Source organism: Callospermophilus lateralis, unplaced genomic scaffold, assembly GCF_048772815.1.
Source record: "Callospermophilus lateralis isolate mCalLat2 unplaced genomic scaffold, mCalLat2.hap1 Scaffold_1144, whole genome shotgun sequence".
NCBI lineage: Eukaryota > Metazoa > Chordata > Mammalia > Rodentia > Sciuridae > Callospermophilus > Callospermophilus lateralis.
In genome coordinates, this window is record NW_027511721.1 from 494,967 (window position 1) to 515,126 (window position 20,160).

Consider the following 20,160-nt stretch of genomic DNA (forward strand, 5'->3'; position numbering starts at 1 on the left):
TCAGTTAAGCTAGGTGAGGACCCATAGCAACCCCCTAGCAACCACCAATCAGCAGGAGACAGGAAAAATATCTGAAATGTCAGGTGACCTCCCAGTAGTTTCCGTGATGTATAACATGAGTAGGCAACCCTGCAGTTTGGCATAGAGACTCTTGCAACCCTTCCGGGCCTAAACCAATCAGTTCAAATATATCCATCATTTGAATTCACCCACTACCCTTACCCAACGTGTTCCGGCCAGTGAATGTGCTCATCAATGTTAAGAATTGTTGTTTGATTTTCCCGCGGTATAAAATGATTTTCTGTGTGATGTTGTGATGCATAGTGTATCCCCCCAAAACCTATAAATTCTCACTAACTAAGGGTTGGGACTCACTACTCAGGACCGCTGTATTGTAAACGGTTGAGAGTCCAGGTGCGAGCCTGCAATAAAGACTCTTGTGTAATTGCATCAGATTCGGCTCCTGGAGGTCTATTGGGGTCCCACGAATCTGGCATTACGGTTCTAGGAGCTTGTGGGCACCTGGTAGCACTGCAGGCGTGTGGGCCATTTCTTGGCTCTGGCCCAGGGATGGCAGAGTTTCCTGGGTAGGTGGACAGTGGGCCCCATAACTGGTCCCCTATAGCACCCCTTGCCTTATCCATGGGCCAAGGATTGGGTGGGGCATGTCTGAGAATCAAGGGCACATTCAGCAGAAATGAGAAGTGGGCAAAAAGGGAAGGCGGTGCAGCCCAGTTGGGTCCTCTCAACTTGGCAAGGAGTCACAAGACTGGCCCAAGGCTTAGGGTAGAGGGTATGGTGGAGGACGTCAAAGGAAGGAATGTTCTATGTCCCACTTAATGCTCAAGAAGCAATGAGCCTGATCCAAGGGTCTTTCTTAAGGAAATCCTAGGAATCCTAGGCTGGGGGCAGGGGGCGGACACACCTAAAATCTTCATCCCAGAGCAGGAAGTCTTTGCCTTTGGAAAGGCCATGTCCTCTTTTGAGAATCTGAGGGAAATTACATCCTTTTCTAGTGGGGAAACTGAGGACCAGATTGTCAAGGAGATGTGTCACATCTAGCTTAGGACTTAAAAGGCCCTTGCCTGAGACTGAGTGAGGCCCTGTATACCTGAAGGCAGGGAGCCAATGAGTGCAGACCTGAACCAGGCAGGATGGCAGGGGGAATGGCAGGATGGCAGGGGGACAGCCAGCGGGGCTGGAGGAGGCAGCATGAACTCCTCAGAGACTGGGGCCTGGCCTTCTGGGCCCCGCTTGGAGCTGGACTCCCTCCAGCACTCCCCCACCCAGGCAGTTCCATGATGCACATCCAGGCCTTGGCCCAGGCTCCTGGACCACCTCTCTCCTCCCTCACTCAGATCCAGTTTATTGGGAGGGCTGTCCTTTGGGAATGAGCTTGGGAGCCTCTGGCTTCCCCACTCGGCCTTTCCCCCTGTTGGTCAGCAGGGTTGAGCCATCCCTACTGCACACACAGGTTCACAGGCACTAAAACCTGGGCACAGGGACTCCTCCCCTCTTTCTCTGCCATGTGCCCATGAACTTGGGCTTCCCAGACAGAGGAAGTGAGCAGGAATAAGATTTGAGAAAAGCCTTAAGCCCCAAAAGGACTTGAGCCCAGGGAGATAGATATTGGGACAGGGAAAGGGGATGAGAAGTGTTGGAGTTCAAGCCATGGCAGGGGGTGGGGCTTGGCCTGGGCTTCCCAGGAGAGGTTGAGGAGGAAAGGAAGAGGGAAGAGCAGTCTTGTCGTGGGACTTTGTGGTCTGGAGACTTGGAGACACATCCTGCATCATAGGTCACCCACCTCCTAAAGTTGGTCAGAAAGGATAAGGGGCTGGGCTAACACACCCCCGAGGATGAGCTCATACCAAACATGTGCATACTCTCTCTCTCTCTCTCTCTCTCTCTCTCTTTCTCTCTCTCTCTCTCTCTCTCACACACACACACACACACACACACACACACACACACACACACCCTAGGGACATGCATCTGACCCCTTGGGTGACATCCTTTTGCCTCCACCTTTATCACACAAGATGGTTTCACCCAGATACAAGTATGGAAAGAAGCAGTATAGTTTGTCTGTCCTGATGCTTCATGTGGCAAGATGATATGGGGTCCTTGATACAAATTCAGAGAGCCCCACAACCACTAATAGTACTCTGGAAATTCTGACATGGTTGGGTCGCCCAACTAGTGGAGAAAATAACCATAAATCATTCCAGCTGCATCCATTGCTTGCCTGCTGTGCACTAGATGAAACACCTCACCTCCTCCTCCAACAACCTACTACGAAGGTGATATTATTCCCAGTCCCAAGATCACACTCTGGAGACTAACAGACACACGGTTTGATGTGCCCCCTGCCCAACACTCTGGGGCCTGCAGACACTAAATTCCTGAGTCTACCCCAGGGACAGGACCAGAACCAGCACCTGATGCACCCCAGGAGGAAGGGACCAGGGTGGGACACAGTTGCAGGAGAGATGCAGGATGAATGCCCCCACCCTCCCACATCTGGGGACGAGGCGCCCAGGAGGGGGCTCCAGACTGACTCAGGCTGGCTCACCTCCCACTAGAGGGCTGGGCCAGACTTGGTTTTCAAATTCCTGGGCAGCTGGCACCCCCTGTAGTCAGACAGGGATGCTGCAGGACAGGGCTTGCTCCATCCCTAGTGCTAGCTGGGGGTTTTCTCTCCTCCCATCTCCAGCCCTTGCCAGGAAGCCAGCCAGGTCAGTCACTGTGATTATTACTGTTGCCACATTTTAAGGATGAGAGAAATGACAAGTGTCTTGCTCAAGGTCAATGAGCTAGACAATGTTGGTTCCCTAGCTTGGGTTCTCAGAGAGCAAGGATCTTTCCCTTCCAAGAGGGCTTTGTTCCAACCCCTCAGAGCCTCCCTACATCCCCAGGAAACACCGCTTCTCTAAACCTAGAACAAACAGACAGAGCAGCCATAGGAAGAAGTAAAAACTATTTACAAATGTACAACAGGGATGGAAGTCTTAGCACTCCCAATAGGGGAGTGATTGAGGGCTCAGCTACGAGAGGCCTCCACATGGAGGCTCAAAAGATGAAGTTCAGATGTCCTGGTATCCAGCAGTGTGAATGGGTGAGTGAGAGGCTCGTGGATGGGAGGCCAAGTCTTCTCTGTGGGCTTTTTGCTGCGGCATCGGGCTGATGGAAATCTAAACACATAAGTCAATACATGGGTGTTCTTTCTAGCTTCTACCCTGCAGTTCACAGTCATGGCTCTGGGCCCCAGGAGACAGGACAAAGGAGAGGGCTGGTACCCCAAGTAATGCAAGGGCCCTTGGTGGGCACCATGGGTTATCTACCCTACTGCACTCCTAATGCTCCACTTCATATATTTCACATGGGATTTCAAGTACAAATTTCCATAAAAAAAAAAAATAAAGAGCCAGGCACAGTGGCACATGACTATAATTCTAGTGGCCTGGGAGGCTGAGGCAGGAGGATCACAAGTTCAAAGCCAGCCTCAGCAAAAGTGAGGCACTAAGTAACTTAGTGAGATCCTGTCTCTAAATAAAATACAAAATAGGGCTGGGGATGTGGCTCAGGGGTCGAGTGCCCTGAGTTCAATTCCCTGTCCCCCTCCCCCCCAAAAAAGAATCTCCTTTAAAACATAAATTACTAGTCTCAGTCCTCATTAATAATTGAGGAAACTGAGGCCTAGAAAGGTAAGGGACTGGCCAAGGCCAACTAGCAAATTAGTGGTGCAGTCTTTTCTCTTTGTCTATTCAGCAACAGCTAGGAGTACTCTGAAACCTGGAACCCGCACACTCAGGTTCATATTTCCGTTCCTTAAGCTCCATGTGCTTCAGCTTCAGGGCCAGCCCAACCTCAGGAGCCTCCCCCAACACATGTGTGACCCACAGACATCCTTCTCCCAATGCACACCCACTATTCCTCACCTCCTGTAAAGCTGCAGCCTCGCCACTCCCTGGGGGGCCCTGCCCATGTGTTGGAGATGTGGGCCCAGGGAGCTCTGTGGGACGGTGTTGACGGGAATATTGTGGCGAGAACCGTGTGTGCACTGGGTCCCCTTGCTCAGGGTCCCACTCCGTGCCTTCCGCCTGCTGCATCCAAGTAGCTGCAGACATGTACCTGGGGCGTGATAGACCAAATGCAGGGAGTCACTACCCACCTTGGCCTGGTCCCCCTGACCACCCTCACCCTCAGCTTGGAAAGCACAGAGCCCAGGGTTCCCAGCCAGGAGTCTCATCCAGGCTGCATTTCCCCTCTACTCCATTTCTTAGGGCAAGAACCTAGAAGGGCAATGAATAGGGACGTTCCCAGAGGCTCCCAGAGTGCCCTGGGGAAAACCCCAAAGGAAAGGACAATGGGTGACAGGGCCTGGGAGCTGGGGTCAGGGACCAAAGAAGAAAACCCAGCTTTATCTCACCCCACTCCCACCAGCCCCAGAGATCCACCACTTGAGCCTTCAGTTTACCAACTCACTTGGGTCCCACTGGCATACAAATGGTCAAATACCAGTTGTTGGCACAGCCCTGGTCGAAGGGGTTGTTGTTCCGGAGTGATTTGCCCTGGAGGGAGATGGGGATGGGAAGAGGAGCTCAGAATCAGCAGGACTGGGCAAGGCCATCTCACAGTGACTCCTCCTAAGTCAGTCAGCTTAGCCAGGGCTCAGCCCAGGCCTGGAGCAAGATTCTAAGGGCAGGGGAGCCCAAGAGTGACCCAGGGCCTCCTGCCTTCCTATGCTCCTAGGAAGAGTGACCTCCCTTGACCCACTTGTGAGCAGCTCTCCGCAGACAGTGCTGACACTGCACTCCTTTCTCCTGCCTTCTCAGGGCTCCTCATCATCCTGTGCCTCCCTGTGCAAGATCCTTGTTCTGTCTCCATTGGCCACACCTGTCCTCTTACCTCATCCTTCCACACACCCCCCTTTTTTAAAAAAAAATATTTTTTAGTTGTTGATAGACCTTATTATTTTTTTTTAATTTGTATGGGGTGCTGAGGATCAAACTCAGTGCCTCACACATGCTAGGCAAGTTCTCTGCCACTGAGCTACAACCCCAGCCCCTTTCAGATACCTTTTAAACTCTTCCTTGTGCTGCTCAATTGCTCCAAAGACAATGTCACCACCCCACTCCCACTTCATTTCCCCACCTCTCATTTTTTTTTTCTAAAATTATGCCTTAACTGAATTTCACTATCTGGGAGGACAGGGGCAGTGGGGAGGCCCCATCATAGTTTCCTAGTCAAAAATCACATGGCCCAGGAAAATCTGGGCTGAAGGCCTTCAGTACACAAAGCAGTAAAGGTCAAGCTCAAAGTAAAGGCAGACCACAGGGCTGATGAATAAGGGCCAAGCACAGAGTCTCAGGTGGGAGGAGGACCAGATATGGCAGTGGTGGGCTGGGGACTAAAAGGATGGGAGGTGATGAGCAGGTAGGCTCCTCTGTCTGTTCACTGTCTCGGGGTCTGCAGCATCCCCTCCCCCACTGATGCTGCCCACCAGTCTTACTGAAAGAGCCTTTAGTCAAGAGATTGCCATACTAAAGGAATCCCAGGGCAGAGATGCCCACCCCTATCATTCCTATTCAACACTAAAAAGAAAACGCAATAAAGATACACAGATTGGAAAGAAGGTAATGAAACTGTTCTTCACAGATGACAATTTTCTATGTAGAATGTACAACAGCCAGAAAATGCTGAGGGAGAACTCAGTGGTTGAGCACCCCTGATTCAACCCCTAGTCCTAGAAAAACAACACTAAGGACTCCTGCTCTTGGGAAGATGCTATGAAGAAAATGGAATGACAAGTCACAGATTGCAAGAAGAGATGTGCAAAACCTAGATCTGAATCTGATGTAGAAAACTCTTAAAACTCAATAAGAAAACAACCGTTTTTTCAAATGGGCAAAAGATTGGAGGAAACGCTTTTGGGGGGAGTGGGTACCACGGATTGAATATAGGGACACTCAACCACTGAGCCACATCCCCAGTCCATTTTTTTTTTGTATTTTATTAGAGACAGGGTCTCACAGAGTTGCTTAGTTCCTCGCTTTGCTGAGGCTGGCTTTGAACTCGGAATCCTCCTGTCTCAGCCTCCCAAGCTGCTGGGATTACAGGTGTGCGCCACTGTGCCCTGCCAGGAGTAAACATTTTACCAAAGACCCACTGAAGGCTAAACAGACATGAAAATAGGCTCAACTCCATTACTCATTAGGAAAACACAACCTGGAACCTTAATGAAATACTACGACTCATTTAATAAGACAGGTTTGATTAAAAGACAAAACAAAATAACAAAGGACAGCGTGAGGGGCTGGGGTTGTGTCTCAGTGGTACAATGCTTGCCTAGTGTGTGTGAGGCACTGAATTCGATTCTTAGCACTGCATATAAATAAATAAAAGGTCAACTGATACCTAAAATATATTTGAAAAAAAAAGTGTGAAATGTTGGTGAGGATGTGAAGCAACTGGAATTCCCAACTTTGCTGGTAGAATTTAGAAACCTTACAGTTGTTTTGGAAGACAAATTTGGCAGTTTCCTACAAAGTTCCACACGTGTTTACCTTATGACTCAGCGATGCCACCCTTAAGAATTTATTCAACAAAAATGAAAACTTTGTTCACATGCCTGTGCATCAATGTTTGGGGCAGCTATATTTATAACTACCCCAAACTAGCTAGGCATAGTGGCCCACAACTATAATCCCAGAGGCTTGGGAGCCTCAAGCAAGAGGATGGCAAGATCAAAGTCAGCCTCAGCAACTTAGTGATGCGCTAAGCAACTTAGTGAGACCCTGTCTCAAAATTAAAAAAAAAATTTAAACATAATTTGAGGGGTGTTAGGAATGTGCCTCAGTGATTAAACACCCCCCGGTTCAATTTCTAGTATGAAACAAACAAAAGAAAACAAACAAAAATACTGGCAAAAACTAGACATAATGTAAAAAATCCTTCGTTTGATGAATGTATAAACAATCTATAGGGCATCCATACGCTTCTACACAGCAATAAAAGAAATAAAATACTGATATGAGCGACAACATGGATGAATCTCAAATACATTGTCCTAAATAAATAAAGCCAGAGAAAAGAAGGCAATGACTCCATTTACATGTGATCCTGGAAAAAAAGAAAAACCAGAAGGACATAGGGAGAGAGACTGACAACAACAGGTGAATGAAAGGATATTCTGGAGTAAAGAAACTGCCTAAACTTGATCATGCTGGAGAATGCAGGACAGTATCCAGTTGTCAAAATCCCGTATCCTAGACTAAAAGGGTGAATTTTGCAGTTTTAATTTATTCCTCAATAAATGAGTTTTTGTTGTTGTTTTTTTTTTTTTAAATCCCACCATGGCTCCCAGGTTTCCACTTCATCAAAACTAAATTTCACGCTCAACTTTTAGGGGCTTTTTAATCTTGACTCCTCCTTATAAATTATCTGGCACCTTTGGGTTTGATTTAGAATCGTTCCTTCCTCATTTCCTTAACATCCTACATTCGGGTTTCTCTGCCTTTTTGCAAAGGTGTGCCTCTCACAGACAACACCCTCCTGTCTTCCACCTTTGCAAAATCACACCTAGGACAGGAAGAGTGGCACGTCCTCCTCTACAATGCTGGCCTCGCCAAACTCAGTTTCTTGCAGGCTGCTACACCACTCAGGACCGACCCCCGTCTCAAGCGTTTCCCTAGGTGTCTGCTGGTGTTATTCTGATCACAGGGTTCTTATCAACACAAGCGCAGGATGCACCCATCCCTCAAATAACAGGCTCTCCATGCAATGCACCCACGAGGAAGAATGACCACTGAGCTCCAGGGGGAGGAAAGATCTGAGCTGCATCTTAAGGGGTGGGTCTGGAAGGACTCATGAGGCACCATCAGGACCAAGGGCAGTGAAGATCAGCCGAAAGTGCCGGATTCCCAAAGATGCAAGATGCCTCCGCACCGTCTGGTATTGCAGTACTCGCTTACCTTGCTCACCGACACAGCCTGTATCATCAGGAGCAGAATGACAGGCAGCAGGAGTACCAAGACGGGTACAGCTACTGCGATGCTGTGCATACACAAGCTAAGAAGAACAGACAAACTGTTCTCTCCTGGCCCCGCCCAACGACCCACAGCCCTCATTAGCCCCGCCCTGGCTGGCCCCGCCCACCCACTTTTTCCTCCCTGGACTGGACAATTAATCCAGCACACCCAAGAGAAACCTCACCCCACCATGCTGGCCTCCCACTTGACCCTTTTCAACCTTCATTACCCCACTTCTTGGCCTCCCTAGATTCTTAACTCCATAGTCCATCCTACCACGCCCATCTCCCTGACCCCACTCGCCTTCAATCTGTCCTTCATAGGTCCTCCCAAGTAGCTTCTCCCTTTAGCCCTGCCCACAACATCAGCCCTCCCTCGGTTAACCCCACCTCTTGGCTGTCCTGCCCCTTGGCTGTCCGTCCCTCCCCACAACCCATTCTCTTCCCAGTGTGGGCCCTTGGGACTGGGTGGATACGCCATGGCTGAGTCCAGCGACAAGGGCATGTGTCTTGTACGAATGAGAAAAAGCACACTGGTAGCCAGAAGAACAACCAGATAAAGGCACAGGGACACCAGCAGCAGCACGAATACGCGGAAATTTCTTTGACCTACACAATTGTTTACCCACAGGCAGTGGTGGTCAAAGTCCTAGGGGAGAGAAGGCAGACCTTGAGGGTCTATTTGGCTTAGCCCAATACCCCCAAATCTTGAGGCCCCCCCTCAACCCAGCCCCTAGACCTCCTGCTCTTGGCCCTGCACGTGAGCTCCCATCTCCAGGGTGAAACCAGCACGTCCATGGATAGAGCACAGTTAGGACGCCATGGCTCATCAGGTCATTTGTCATGAGTGAGGTCTCTAGAGACAAGACCTGCCTGGTGTCACTTTGAGCAGGATACAGAAAAGCTGTGAAGCTGTATTTTTTCAGATACTGGGTAAGGATGAGAAGAATTTCTAGCCCAGCCAGCCTTCTGTACTTGGAAACCCGTGCAAGGTGTGCACATGAGAGAAGAGCACTCGGAACCCAGGAAACCCTCAATTGGACACCCAGAGGTGGACAGGCAACAATACCCAGAACAGGGCAGCAGCCGGCCTAAAGTTATGGGTATCTAGTATCAGCAAGCTAGTGGGACAGTCACTGCCTTTCCTCCCCTTGACTCCACCAGGCTCAGCACAGATGGTGCCCTTTGCATGTCAGCACCTGTGCAAGCAAGGCCAGCGTCTCAGGACAAGTGCAGAACTGGAGGCAATAACATATATAAGTGACCAAGAGTGGCTGAGAGCCACTTGTAGCAGTGTGGGAAGATGATCTCATACCCACCCCTGGACCACATATGATGTGAGGTTCCTGGTCCTGGCCAGGTGCCCTGGGATGGGTTGGTGAGTGGACAGGAAGGAGGAGTACTTACCTCCACACAGATATTACAGAAGGGACAGTGGTGGGTCCGGGGTGGACGATGGAAAGAACACTTCGAGCACCACTGCAGGCGAAAGGCCGTGTTGTTCACTCGTGCTATGTATTGAATGTTGGGGTCCTCTTCTAAGGAGCCTGGCAGGGGAAGAGATTTGGGCAGTGGCAGGAGGCCCTTCCACCACTCTACTGCTTGGGGCCGCCCCATAGCATCATTGGGCAACAAGAAGGGTGGGGAGGAGGAGGGCAGGGGAATCCCGGTCCCTGTTGAGCAAGCTGACCCCTCAGATGGGCGGCAGTCAGAGAGAAAGGGCTGTCCAGCCACAGGAGCTCTATACAGAGCTCTCCCCTTTTGGAATAGTGATCAGTGCTTGAAGTCGTGTGTAAAATGGGAAGGAGGAGGAGTGAACTGCATGGTTTGGAAGGGCCTGCTGGCCTCTCTTGCCAGCCTGCCCAGTCCTTCCTTCGAAAGCAGCTGGAACACCTCCAGGATTCTGTTTTTTCGCACTTCAGTGGCTTGGGAAATGAAGTGCCAGGGCCCAAGTAATGATGACATGGAGGGAAGGGCTCCTGAGGCCACGGGGACGGGGGGTGGGGTTGAGGGGGGTTAGCATGTTTGAAATCACCCCTATAGGCATCAGCCCTTGGGATACCACCTCCTTCTCCAGGGGTCTGAGGCCTTACCTTTGTGCAAAATGCCTGGGTCTGACCCGTTGAGGAAAATGAGGCTGCAGAAGGACAGTATAAAGAATAGGCCCGAAACCACGGCAAATTCCCACTGCCCATTCTGAGCCAACCACCGGCACCTGAAACCAGAGCCAGACTCAGTCCTAGTCTGGGGAAACCCAGAGCTCCCCACAAGGCCTAGTTCACCTGAGGTAGGACTCACTCGCCTTAAGGACTGATCTAAATATCCAGGTTAGAGACAGACCATGGAGACTCCACAAAATGTCACCAGCATTACCAGTCTCTCATAGTTCCCTAAATGCGTCAGGCACTCCAGACCTCTGTGCTTTCACATTGGGTTCCCTCTAACTCTATATCCTCCTTCCCCTGCTGACCCTCTCTCTCCACTTCCCTCCCTGCCTCTGTACTGTCCTTGTCTATTTTCTCTTCTGTGTCTAAGACACTGACACCTTCCATGGGAGACTCACGGAAAGGCGAAGAAGATGCCACTTATTGTAATAAGAAGCATTGCATTAAAAGCTGTAAACAGGCTTGGTTTCAGCCATGAGGATTCGATCGGAGGTTCATTTGGGGGCGTGATACTCTGTGAAGAGGCCATGGCTAGACCACCAAGTCTCACAGACTGAAGCCACCAACGAACTCTTCTGGGTTGGCACCCAGACTGCCATGACAACAGAAGTGACATCACAGAGGTTCTGGAATGGGGGCTCTGGCTGCTTCCAGTGACTTGTGAGATCAACCTTCCCCAACCCCCACATACGCACATGTTGTAGACTGGGACATCCTGCTCTTATGATGGTAGCTTTGTTGGAGCTTGTGATGATATGATGTGGTTTGTCCCAAAGGTTCAAAGGCTGGAGGGTTGGTCCTCAGTGATGAGGTGGTAGAACCTGAAAGAGGTGGGCCTAGTGGGAGGTAACTCAGTCACTCTGCAAGATGCCCTCTCAAGGGAGTAATGGACTTCTCATGGGCCCCCATTTGCTCCTGTAAGAGGGAGTTGTTATCAAAAGAGCCAGATTGGTCCCTCCCTGTTTTCTGACACACAATCTGGTGAACACCCTCACCAGAGATCACTTGCAGGAGCTGCCAAATCTTGGATACTGAGTTAAATAAAACTTACCTCCTTATAAATTATCTGTTCTCGGGTATTTTGTTAGAGCAACAGAAAGCAGGCTAATACAGAGGCCATAAATTATGTGAAGATGGCATGGGGAGAAGTTTGGTGATGGTCATCCCCCTTTCAGGCCCAGTGCTAATTGGAGTCAACAGTGCTCATTGCTCATCCTAGCTCCACTTCTTCCTTTTTGTTGTAACAGAGCTCCAGTTTGGGGAATGAGGTAGAAATCTACCAATTAAATATCTTCCCAGTTTACTCACTTCCATGGTGGGATTTATGATGTAATTCTCTCACAAAAATAAAATGAGCTGGGGATGTGACTCAATGGTTAAACAATCCTAGGTTCAATCCCTGATGATGATGATAATAACAATACTAATAATAATTTGTACATATTTATGGCATATAACATAATTTGAAAAATGTTACATTGAAGAACGTCTGAGTCAAGCTTTTTAACATATACATTACTTCATATTCTTATTTGTGGTGAGGACCCTTAAAATCTACTCTTTGAGTCATTTTTAGTGTAGATAACATTATCAACTGTACTCATTCTGTTGTATGTTATTATTAACTGTAGTCATTATATTGCACAATAGATCCCTTAAACTCATCCCTCTCATCTAAGTGTAATTTGTTCTCCTGGGACCAGCATCTTCCCCCTCCACAGCCCAGCCACTCCTGGGCCCCTGGCAGTCACCATTCTGCTCTCTGTTTCTATGAGTTCAACTTTTATAGATTCCACATGTAGGTGAGATCATGTGATTGTTGCCCTGTGCGTGGCTATTTCCCCCAATAAAACGTCCTTTGGCCTCATTCATTTGTCATAAATGACAGAATTTCCTTATATTTTTTTTAAAGACTAAAGAGTATCCCCTTATATTTCTAAACCACATTTTCTGTATCCATTCATGCACCGATTGGCTGGACCATAGGGTAGTTTTTTGTTTTTGGTTTTTGTTTTTTTTGGTGCTGGGGATTGAACTCAGGGCCTTGTCCATGCAAGGCAAGCACTCTCCCAACTGAGCTCTATTTTTAAGTTTTAAAGAAACTTCCCATACTAATTTCCATAATGACTGTACTAATTTACATTCCCCCAAACATAGTACAAGAATTCTAGTTTCTCCACATCCTGACCAGTACTTAAAATCTTTTGTCTTTCTTTTTCTTTAATTTATGATGGGGGTTGAACCCAGGGGGACTTTAACCCTGATAGCCATCTGGAGACCTTTTTACTTTTTATTTTGAGATCAGGTCTCACTGAGTTGCTGAGGTTTACTTTGAATTTATAATCCTCCTGCCTCAGCCTCCTGAGTTCCTGAGATTAAGGCATGTGCCACTGGTTCTTTTGTCTTTTTGATAATAACCATTCTAATAGGTTCCAGAGGGTATCCCATTATGATTTTAATTGCATTTCTCTAGTGATTAGTAATGTTGAATATTTTTTTTCAGATTTCTCTTGGTCAGTTGTGTTTCTACTGAGAATGAAGTGATGTTTGGGTCACAGTCTACCACCAAGTTTTATGTCAATTTCTGTTGTAGCACAAGAAAAAGGGATGACATGCATTGGGTCATGGAAAAAGGTTAGCAGTGGTACTAGAATCATAACTACCAGGTCTATTGAGCTTTGGAGCAGACCATGCTAGCCTTAGGGTTTCTCTTTTTGTTTTGTATTTTTCATTAGATATATATGACAGCACCATGCATTTTAATTCATTGTACACAACTGCAGCACAAATTTACATTTCTATGGTTGTACCTGATGTAGCGTTCACACCATATGTGCATTCATACATGTACCTAGGGTAATGATGTCCATCTCATTCCACCATCTTTCCTACCCCCATGCCCCCTCCTCACCTCTGCCTCCCCTTTGCCCCATCAAAGTTCCTCCATTTTTCCTTATCAGAGAGAACATTCAGCCTTTGGATTTTGGGGATTGGCTTACTTGATTTAGCATGATATTCTCTAACTCCATTCATTACATGTCGTAATTTTATTCTCTTTTAATGCTGAGTAATATTCCATTAGGTATATATACCACAGTTTCTCTATCCATTCATCTATTGACGGGCATCCAGGCTGTTTCCACAGTTTAGCAACTGTGAATTGAGCTGCTATAAACATTGATGTGACTGTGTCCCTGTAATATGCTGATTTTAAGTCATTTAGGTATAGACCTAAGAGAGGGATAGCTGGGTCAAATGGTGGTTCTATTCCAAGTTTTCTAAGGAATCTCCATACTGCTTTCCAGAGTGGGTTGCACCAATTTGCAGTCCCACCAGCAGTGTATGAGTGTACCTTTTCCCCTTCTACATCAGCATATATCGTGGTCTGTCTTCAGCACACAGGGCACTTTGTGGCACAACCTCTGTTCTATGTGGTTTACATGAATTAACCCACAATTCCTTGTTTTACAGATAGGGAAATTGAGTGACCAGGTGCTAAGTGCTACCCAAGGTCTCCCTGCTGGACAGTTGTAGAGCTGTGATTTGGACTTATGAGGTCTGGCTCCAGAGTCCTTGCCACCAACCACCAAGCAAGTGACTCCAGGAGGAGTTGCAGTCAGGGGGCTGAGTAGAAAGGGAATGAAGTTGGAGCATGGGATCAGTGCCTGAGATGGGTGCTGCCAATAATGGAAAGGAGCCCTGATTGGTGAATCCCAGAGGGCAGACCACATTTAGGTCCCTTGAGAATAGTGATCCTGGACATGGAGGTAACCATTGTGAAAAGAGCAACCATTCTCCAGAACAGAAACCTACTCTCCAAGTACAAGGATTTCACCAGAGCCTTGTCCCTCAAGGGGGAAGGCGTTTCTCCTACTCCAGGCTCTTATCTCCTGCAAGGTGCTAGTGGTGGTGGAAAAGTAGGAAACACCAGTGAAAGTCACACCCCAGCAATACAGGCTCACTCAACACCATGATCTAATCATAGACCACAGAATCCTTCCTTCCTCTCTACTGTGCCACTATACCAAAAAGCCTCCGCACAACTTTAGAGAATTAGAGATGAAAGAGTTGAAGACACAAATTCTTTCTGGGCAAGAAATGAAAATAAGCACATTATAGGAATCTGAAAGTTTCTGGCCTCTTTGGCAACAGAAAACACTAAACATGACTGAACTTCTAGACAGATGAGCACAAAATCTCACCAAATAAATGGCCTATTTACCTCAGTTCCTATTATTCAGTACACTGTCTAGCTTTCAATCAAAAATAATTATAAGGTATACATACTAAAAAGCAAGAAGAAAGGACATAAAGCAAGCATTCGAATGAGACCCTCAAATGATGAGGCTGTGGGAATTATCAGACAGGGATTTGAAACAACTATGATTGAGATCCTAAGGGTTATAGAGGGTTAGAGCTGAACAAGAATATTCAAGAAAAGATAGATAATGTAAGCTGATGATGGAAATGGTAAACAAGAAAAAAAAGGAAAGACTGGAGATAAAATGACTAAGATGAATGCTTAACACCTTTGATGGGCTCACTAGTACCCTGGACATGACTGGGGAGAATATTAGTGAACTTGCAGATAGGTCAGAAGAAATTTCTCAGGCAAAATTGCAAAGAGAAAAGAAAAATTGAAACAGAAAATTTAAGAACAACGGGGCAATTGCAAAAGATAAACACACGTGCTGTTGGAATAGGAGGAGGAGAAGCAAAATAGAACAGAGTTGAGGAAAGACTTCGAGTAATAATGACAGAAAACTTTTATGAAGTAATAGATACAGGGAGTTCTGAGAACATCAAACAAGGCAAATACCCAAAATCTACACCTACCATCTTTCAAATTGCTGAAAATCAAAGCCAAAGAGATGGTATTTAAAGAAATCATCTTACTCATACAGGAGCCAAGATAAGAATCTTAGTGGACTTCTCCTAAAATGTGCTAGAGAAAGAGAGTTGAGTGAAATTTTGAAGTGTTGAAAGGAAAACCCACCAGCCTATAATCCTCTACCCAGTGTATCATGGTTTGATATTGTGTGTCCTCCAAAAGCTCATGTGGGAGACATGCCTTCAATATACATTTTAAATTGTTTTTCTGGACACAGTTTTGTTCCTGTATCTTCTTAAGAGATATCCTTGAGAAAAAGTTTTTTGAAAAATCTAGTCTCAGCCAGTCATTGCAGGACATGTCTCCTCATCCCCACTACGCAAAAGGCTGAGGAAGGAAGATGGCAAATTTGATGCCAGCTTGGGCAACTCAGGTGGACCCTGTCTAAAATCAAGGGGGATTGGCTGGGTATGGTGCTCGTTAGTAGAGCACTTGCCTAGCATGTGAAAGCCCCTATTTCAATCCCCTGTACCAAAAAATGGGGTCCTTGAAGAGGCTAATATCAAGGCAAAAAGGATGCAATGATCATTTCTTTTTACTTTTTATTAAGTTGCTAAGGCTAGCCTTCAACTTGTGATAGTCTTGTCTCAGCCTCCTGAATTTAGGCATGTGCCACTGTCCTGGCCCAGAACTTTTTAAAATAAAATCAACCCCACAGCATTGTCATCTGATAATATCAAAAAGGTAACAAAAAGTATATGAAAAAAATGTTTCCCCCAAATATATGTATGTATATATATATATATATATATATATAGTTGTAGTTGGACCAAATATCTTTATTTATTTTTATGTGGTACTGAGGATCAAACCCAGTGCCTCACATGTGTGATTCGGGTGCTCTACCACTGAGCTACAGTCCCAGCCTTTCAGTTATCATTTCTAGTTGGAGGCACTTTGTGACAGAATAATATTATCTCTTTTTCTGGGTGGGGGGGTACTGGGGATTGAACTCATGACACTTGACCACTGAGCCCATATCCCCAGACCTATTTGGTATTTTATTTTAGAGAGAGGGTCTCACTGAATTGCTTAGCACCTTGATTTTACTGAGGCTGGCTTTGAATCTGAGATCCTCCTGTCTTAGCCTCCCAAGCTGCAGGGATTACAGGCAGGTGCCACTGTACCCAGCCCAATATTATCTTCTTTTAGTATGATCCAACCCAGTTGTTTTCTTGACTGTTTTAAAATAAATCTGTTCTCATCATCTGATACAATGCTCATGTACTCATCAAAACCAATGATACAGCTCTTATCATTATATTCATTTGCTCATAGAACCACCCCTGAAATTGGCACCTATTTTGCAAGCATCTGAAGAAGAGGGTGATGGGCTGCACCATTGCCTTCTGTGCTTTTGGCCCGACCATACCCGTGGTGGAATCTCTGACAGACCACTCTCACTGCATGCTACTACCTCAGAAAGCCACTTGTGAGTAAATATATTTCTGCAGAATCTCTTAACGACGGCTACATAAAAATCTATAACAAATTATTATAATTTATATTATAATTTATTTAATTCTCTGTAGTAATTTCAAGCTTTACACGTTACCTTTACACTGTGGTGACCTTCCTTCTATCTAATAAACATCTTTGTGTACCGAACCACTTGTTTCTTTAAAGGATTTGGGAGATCCCTGTGCTGTGGATCAAACCCAGAGCCTCACATGAGCTAGGCAATTGCTCCATCACTGAATGACACCGTTGGACCAGAATGGAGAGATTTTACTGGGAAATTTTATACAAGCTCTGATAGTACCTAATGAAATGTTGCTTTTTGACAAAATAATGGGTTTCTAGAAAATGATTATTTGTACCCACCAGATACACTTATGATGCCAGCCATCTGATTGACAGATTTACTCTGGGGTTGTTGATAAGAAAATACATTGCTTTTTTTCCCCCAAGTAAAAAATTGCAATCTATTTATATATTTTTATTAGTAAAATTTTACATAATACTGGGATTCATTATACCATATCCTTGCATGCACATAATTTGATCAGTCTCATGTTCCAGCTAACATATTCTTTTTTTTTTTTTGGTACTGGGAATTGAACCCAGGGGTGCTTAGCCACTGAGCAACATCTCCAGCATGTTTTTGTATTTTATTTAGAGATAGAGTCTCACTGAGTTTCTTAAGGCCTCACTAAGTTGCTAAGGCTGGCTTTGAACCCACAGTTCTCCTGCCTCATCCTCCAAAGCCACTGGGATCACAGGTGCCACCACACCTGTCTAACATATTCTTTTGGAGTGAGGGGAGGTGGTATCTTGAAATTTTCTTTTGTTTTAAATGCTGGGAATTGAACCCAGGGCCTCATGCAAGCAACCAATTTATCACTGAGGTACATCCCCAGCCCTTGAGCATTATTTTTAATAGGTCTATCTTTTGGACACGACCTAATGGCTGGGTATCATGAGAAATCCAGTATTTTATGTGTCTGGAACTTTAAGTATATTTTCACTCAAAATTCCTGTAGGACAGGAGTTTCGCAGAGTAATGAACTGGCTCTGGTCATATTCAACAAGATGAGACAACCAGCAAATATGGGAAAGACCTAAGATTGAAATTCAGATTTATAGTACACCAGGATTCAATATCTGGGTTATGTGGCTTCTCTGCAAGAGGAAGAAGAAAGTTTTTTTTTTTTTTCTTTTAATACCAAGTATTTTGAGCCAGGTGTAGTGGCACGTGCCTGTAATCCTAGCAGCCGGGGAGACTGAGACAGGAGAACGAGAGTTCAAAGCCAGCCTCAGCAAAAGCAAGGCACTAAACAACTCAGTGAGATCCTGTCTCTAAATAAAAACACAAAATAGGGCTGGGGATGTGGCTCAGTGGTTGAATGCCCTTGGGTTCAATCCCCGGTACTAAAAAATAAATAAATATTTTATTGTATGTTGCTGCCAGTGTATATAAAATAATTACCATTGTGAAATAGAAATTCATGAAAATTCAGAGAGGTAGATGTTAAGGATTGACAAAAGTAGAAGATTGTATTTTGGTACATGTGTTACAGGGAAATTTTTTGTACAGGCTTCAAATTAAGCTCTCTTGAATATTCACTGGTTCTTGAGCAGTGGGTTTGGGAAACCTCAGAAAGATGACTACAAAAAGGAATAGACTTTCTGGGGTCTGAAGGAACTTGTACATGAAGATACTCCAGTCAGTAGGGGATCATGGTGAGCATTCTGCAGACAAAATTTTTTCAAGTCAGCAACTGCCTGGGAAACCTTCATGTGGTTGAGTCCGGCCTCCAGCCAGAGCTGCTGAACCACCTTCTTCATAGTGTCAACGCTGGAGGAACAAGACATGGTGCATTCGAGGGCCAGGTGACTCTTCTGTCAGAGAGTCCACAGGTCACCGTCAGCTGGGCCAGATGACTGGGCAGCGTGCAGCAGAGAAGATTCTTTTTTTGAGGGGGTCTGTGGATTGAACTCAGGGCACTTGACCGCAGAGTCACATTCCCAGCCCTTTTTTGTATTTTCTTTAGACACAGGGTCTCACGAGTTGCTTAGCACCTCGCCATTGCTGAGGCTGGCTTTGAACTCACGATCCTCCTGTCTCAGACTCCCGAGCCACTGGGATTACTGGCTGTGCACCACTGCGATTGGCTAGAAAAGAGATTCTTATAGAAAAAGAGATAAATAATTGCCAGGAATTAAGGGCTGATTCTTTTTTTTTTAATTGTTCTATTCTACATGACAGTAGAATGCATTTTGACACAACATGTATAAATAGAGTATTACTTCTCATTCACCTGGTTAAGGGCTGATTCTTTATCTGAAAACCCAGAAAGAGAAGCATGTCTCTTGGGAGCATGCAAGCAGTCATTCCAGTGTAGCTGAAGTCTGGGAAAGCCCAAGACTAACTTCATGGAGACCCCATACTTCTGACACAGAAGGCAAAAGATAACCCAGTATCTTTGATAAGGGCCTAAGAGTAAATGGGAAGTCTCAACTGGTTCTAAGGATGAGTCACTGTCTATGGGGACACATTCCCCACTGAGCTAACAGAAGGAAACTCAGTTCCTTGTATCTAAATAGCATGTTTTAGGTTTCCATTTTCTTGTGAATTCAATGAACAAATATTTGTTCAGCTCCTATGTTAGCCTGGGAACTCCATGAAATACTTATTTTCTGTACCCCATTGTCCAGGTTCTTGTAGCTGTCTGGCCAGCTACATGAGGACTGTGATGGTCACATTTTTCTTCTTCTGAAACTACATCCTTATATTTCCTCCTTTACCAGTAACCGCCGCCCCCCCCACCCAGCCCATCTCCCTTTTAGTATCAATGTGAACGACATTTGTCTTTCTTCACAGTGCAATATCTAATTCCCCTCTTCTATTACCACCATATTCTTTTTTGAAATGTTTCTTATTGTGTGAAGGCTTTATTGGAACAATTCTTAGTATGTGTCTTCCATTGCAGCCTCCCATCTTGGGAGTTGAAGACCCTTCTTTTATCTCCTTTGGGTTAATTATTTCAAACAGGTAATTTAGACCATTGAAGTCCCAGGAATTTGAATCCTGGATCAGAAGGGATGCTGGAGGTGGGGCTAATGGCAATTCTAGGGACAGATTATTCATGAACCTGTGGATTTGTGCCAGCTCCCTGGAACTGCCTTGATTCTGCAATCTGCCACAATCCAGATAACTGCCTTAATTCTATGAACTCCTGATACCCTTCCAGGAATTTCTCTATTTGCTTTGTATAACTAGAGTTGGTCCCTGTTCTATGCAAATCACAGCTGGAACTGATGCAGTAAAGCTTCCATTCATTCAACTGAATATGCAATAAATTTTATTGAACACCTATCCTGCCCCAGTCAGTCTCAGTGTCTGCCAAAGTGATTATCCAAACTGATTTGTGGTAATATGTCCAAGGAAAAGATTGGAATTCAGTTTGTTGATCAGCTTTGTGTCACTGACAAAATACTTAAGATATACAACTAGAAAAGAGAAAATATTTATATTTGGGTTATAGTTTCAGAGGTTTCATTCTATGATTAGCTGATTCTGTTGCTTTTAGGCCTATAGTGAGGCAGAACATCACTGAGGGAGCATGTGGTAG

At 45.7% G+C, this 20,160-nt stretch overlaps 1 protein-coding gene across 1 annotated transcript; it reads right to left on the minus strand.

The window, feature by feature from the left end:
• Positions 1 to 3,764: 3,764 nt before the first annotated feature.
• Positions 3,765 to 10,723, minus strand: LOC143640098 (palmitoyltransferase ZDHHC19-like). Its single transcript, XM_077108028.1, has 6 exons — positions 10,593 to 10,723; positions 10,123 to 10,244; positions 9,437 to 9,576; positions 8,506 to 8,678; positions 7,948 to 8,055; positions 3,765 to 4,131 (listed from the first exon to the last, which is right to left on the minus strand). Exons 1-6 carry the CDS (start codon positions 10,721 to 10,723, stop codon positions 3,765 to 3,767), a joined length of 1,041 nt encoding a protein of 346 aa, XP_076964143.1.
• Positions 10,724 to 20,160: the final 9,437 nt, after the last annotated feature.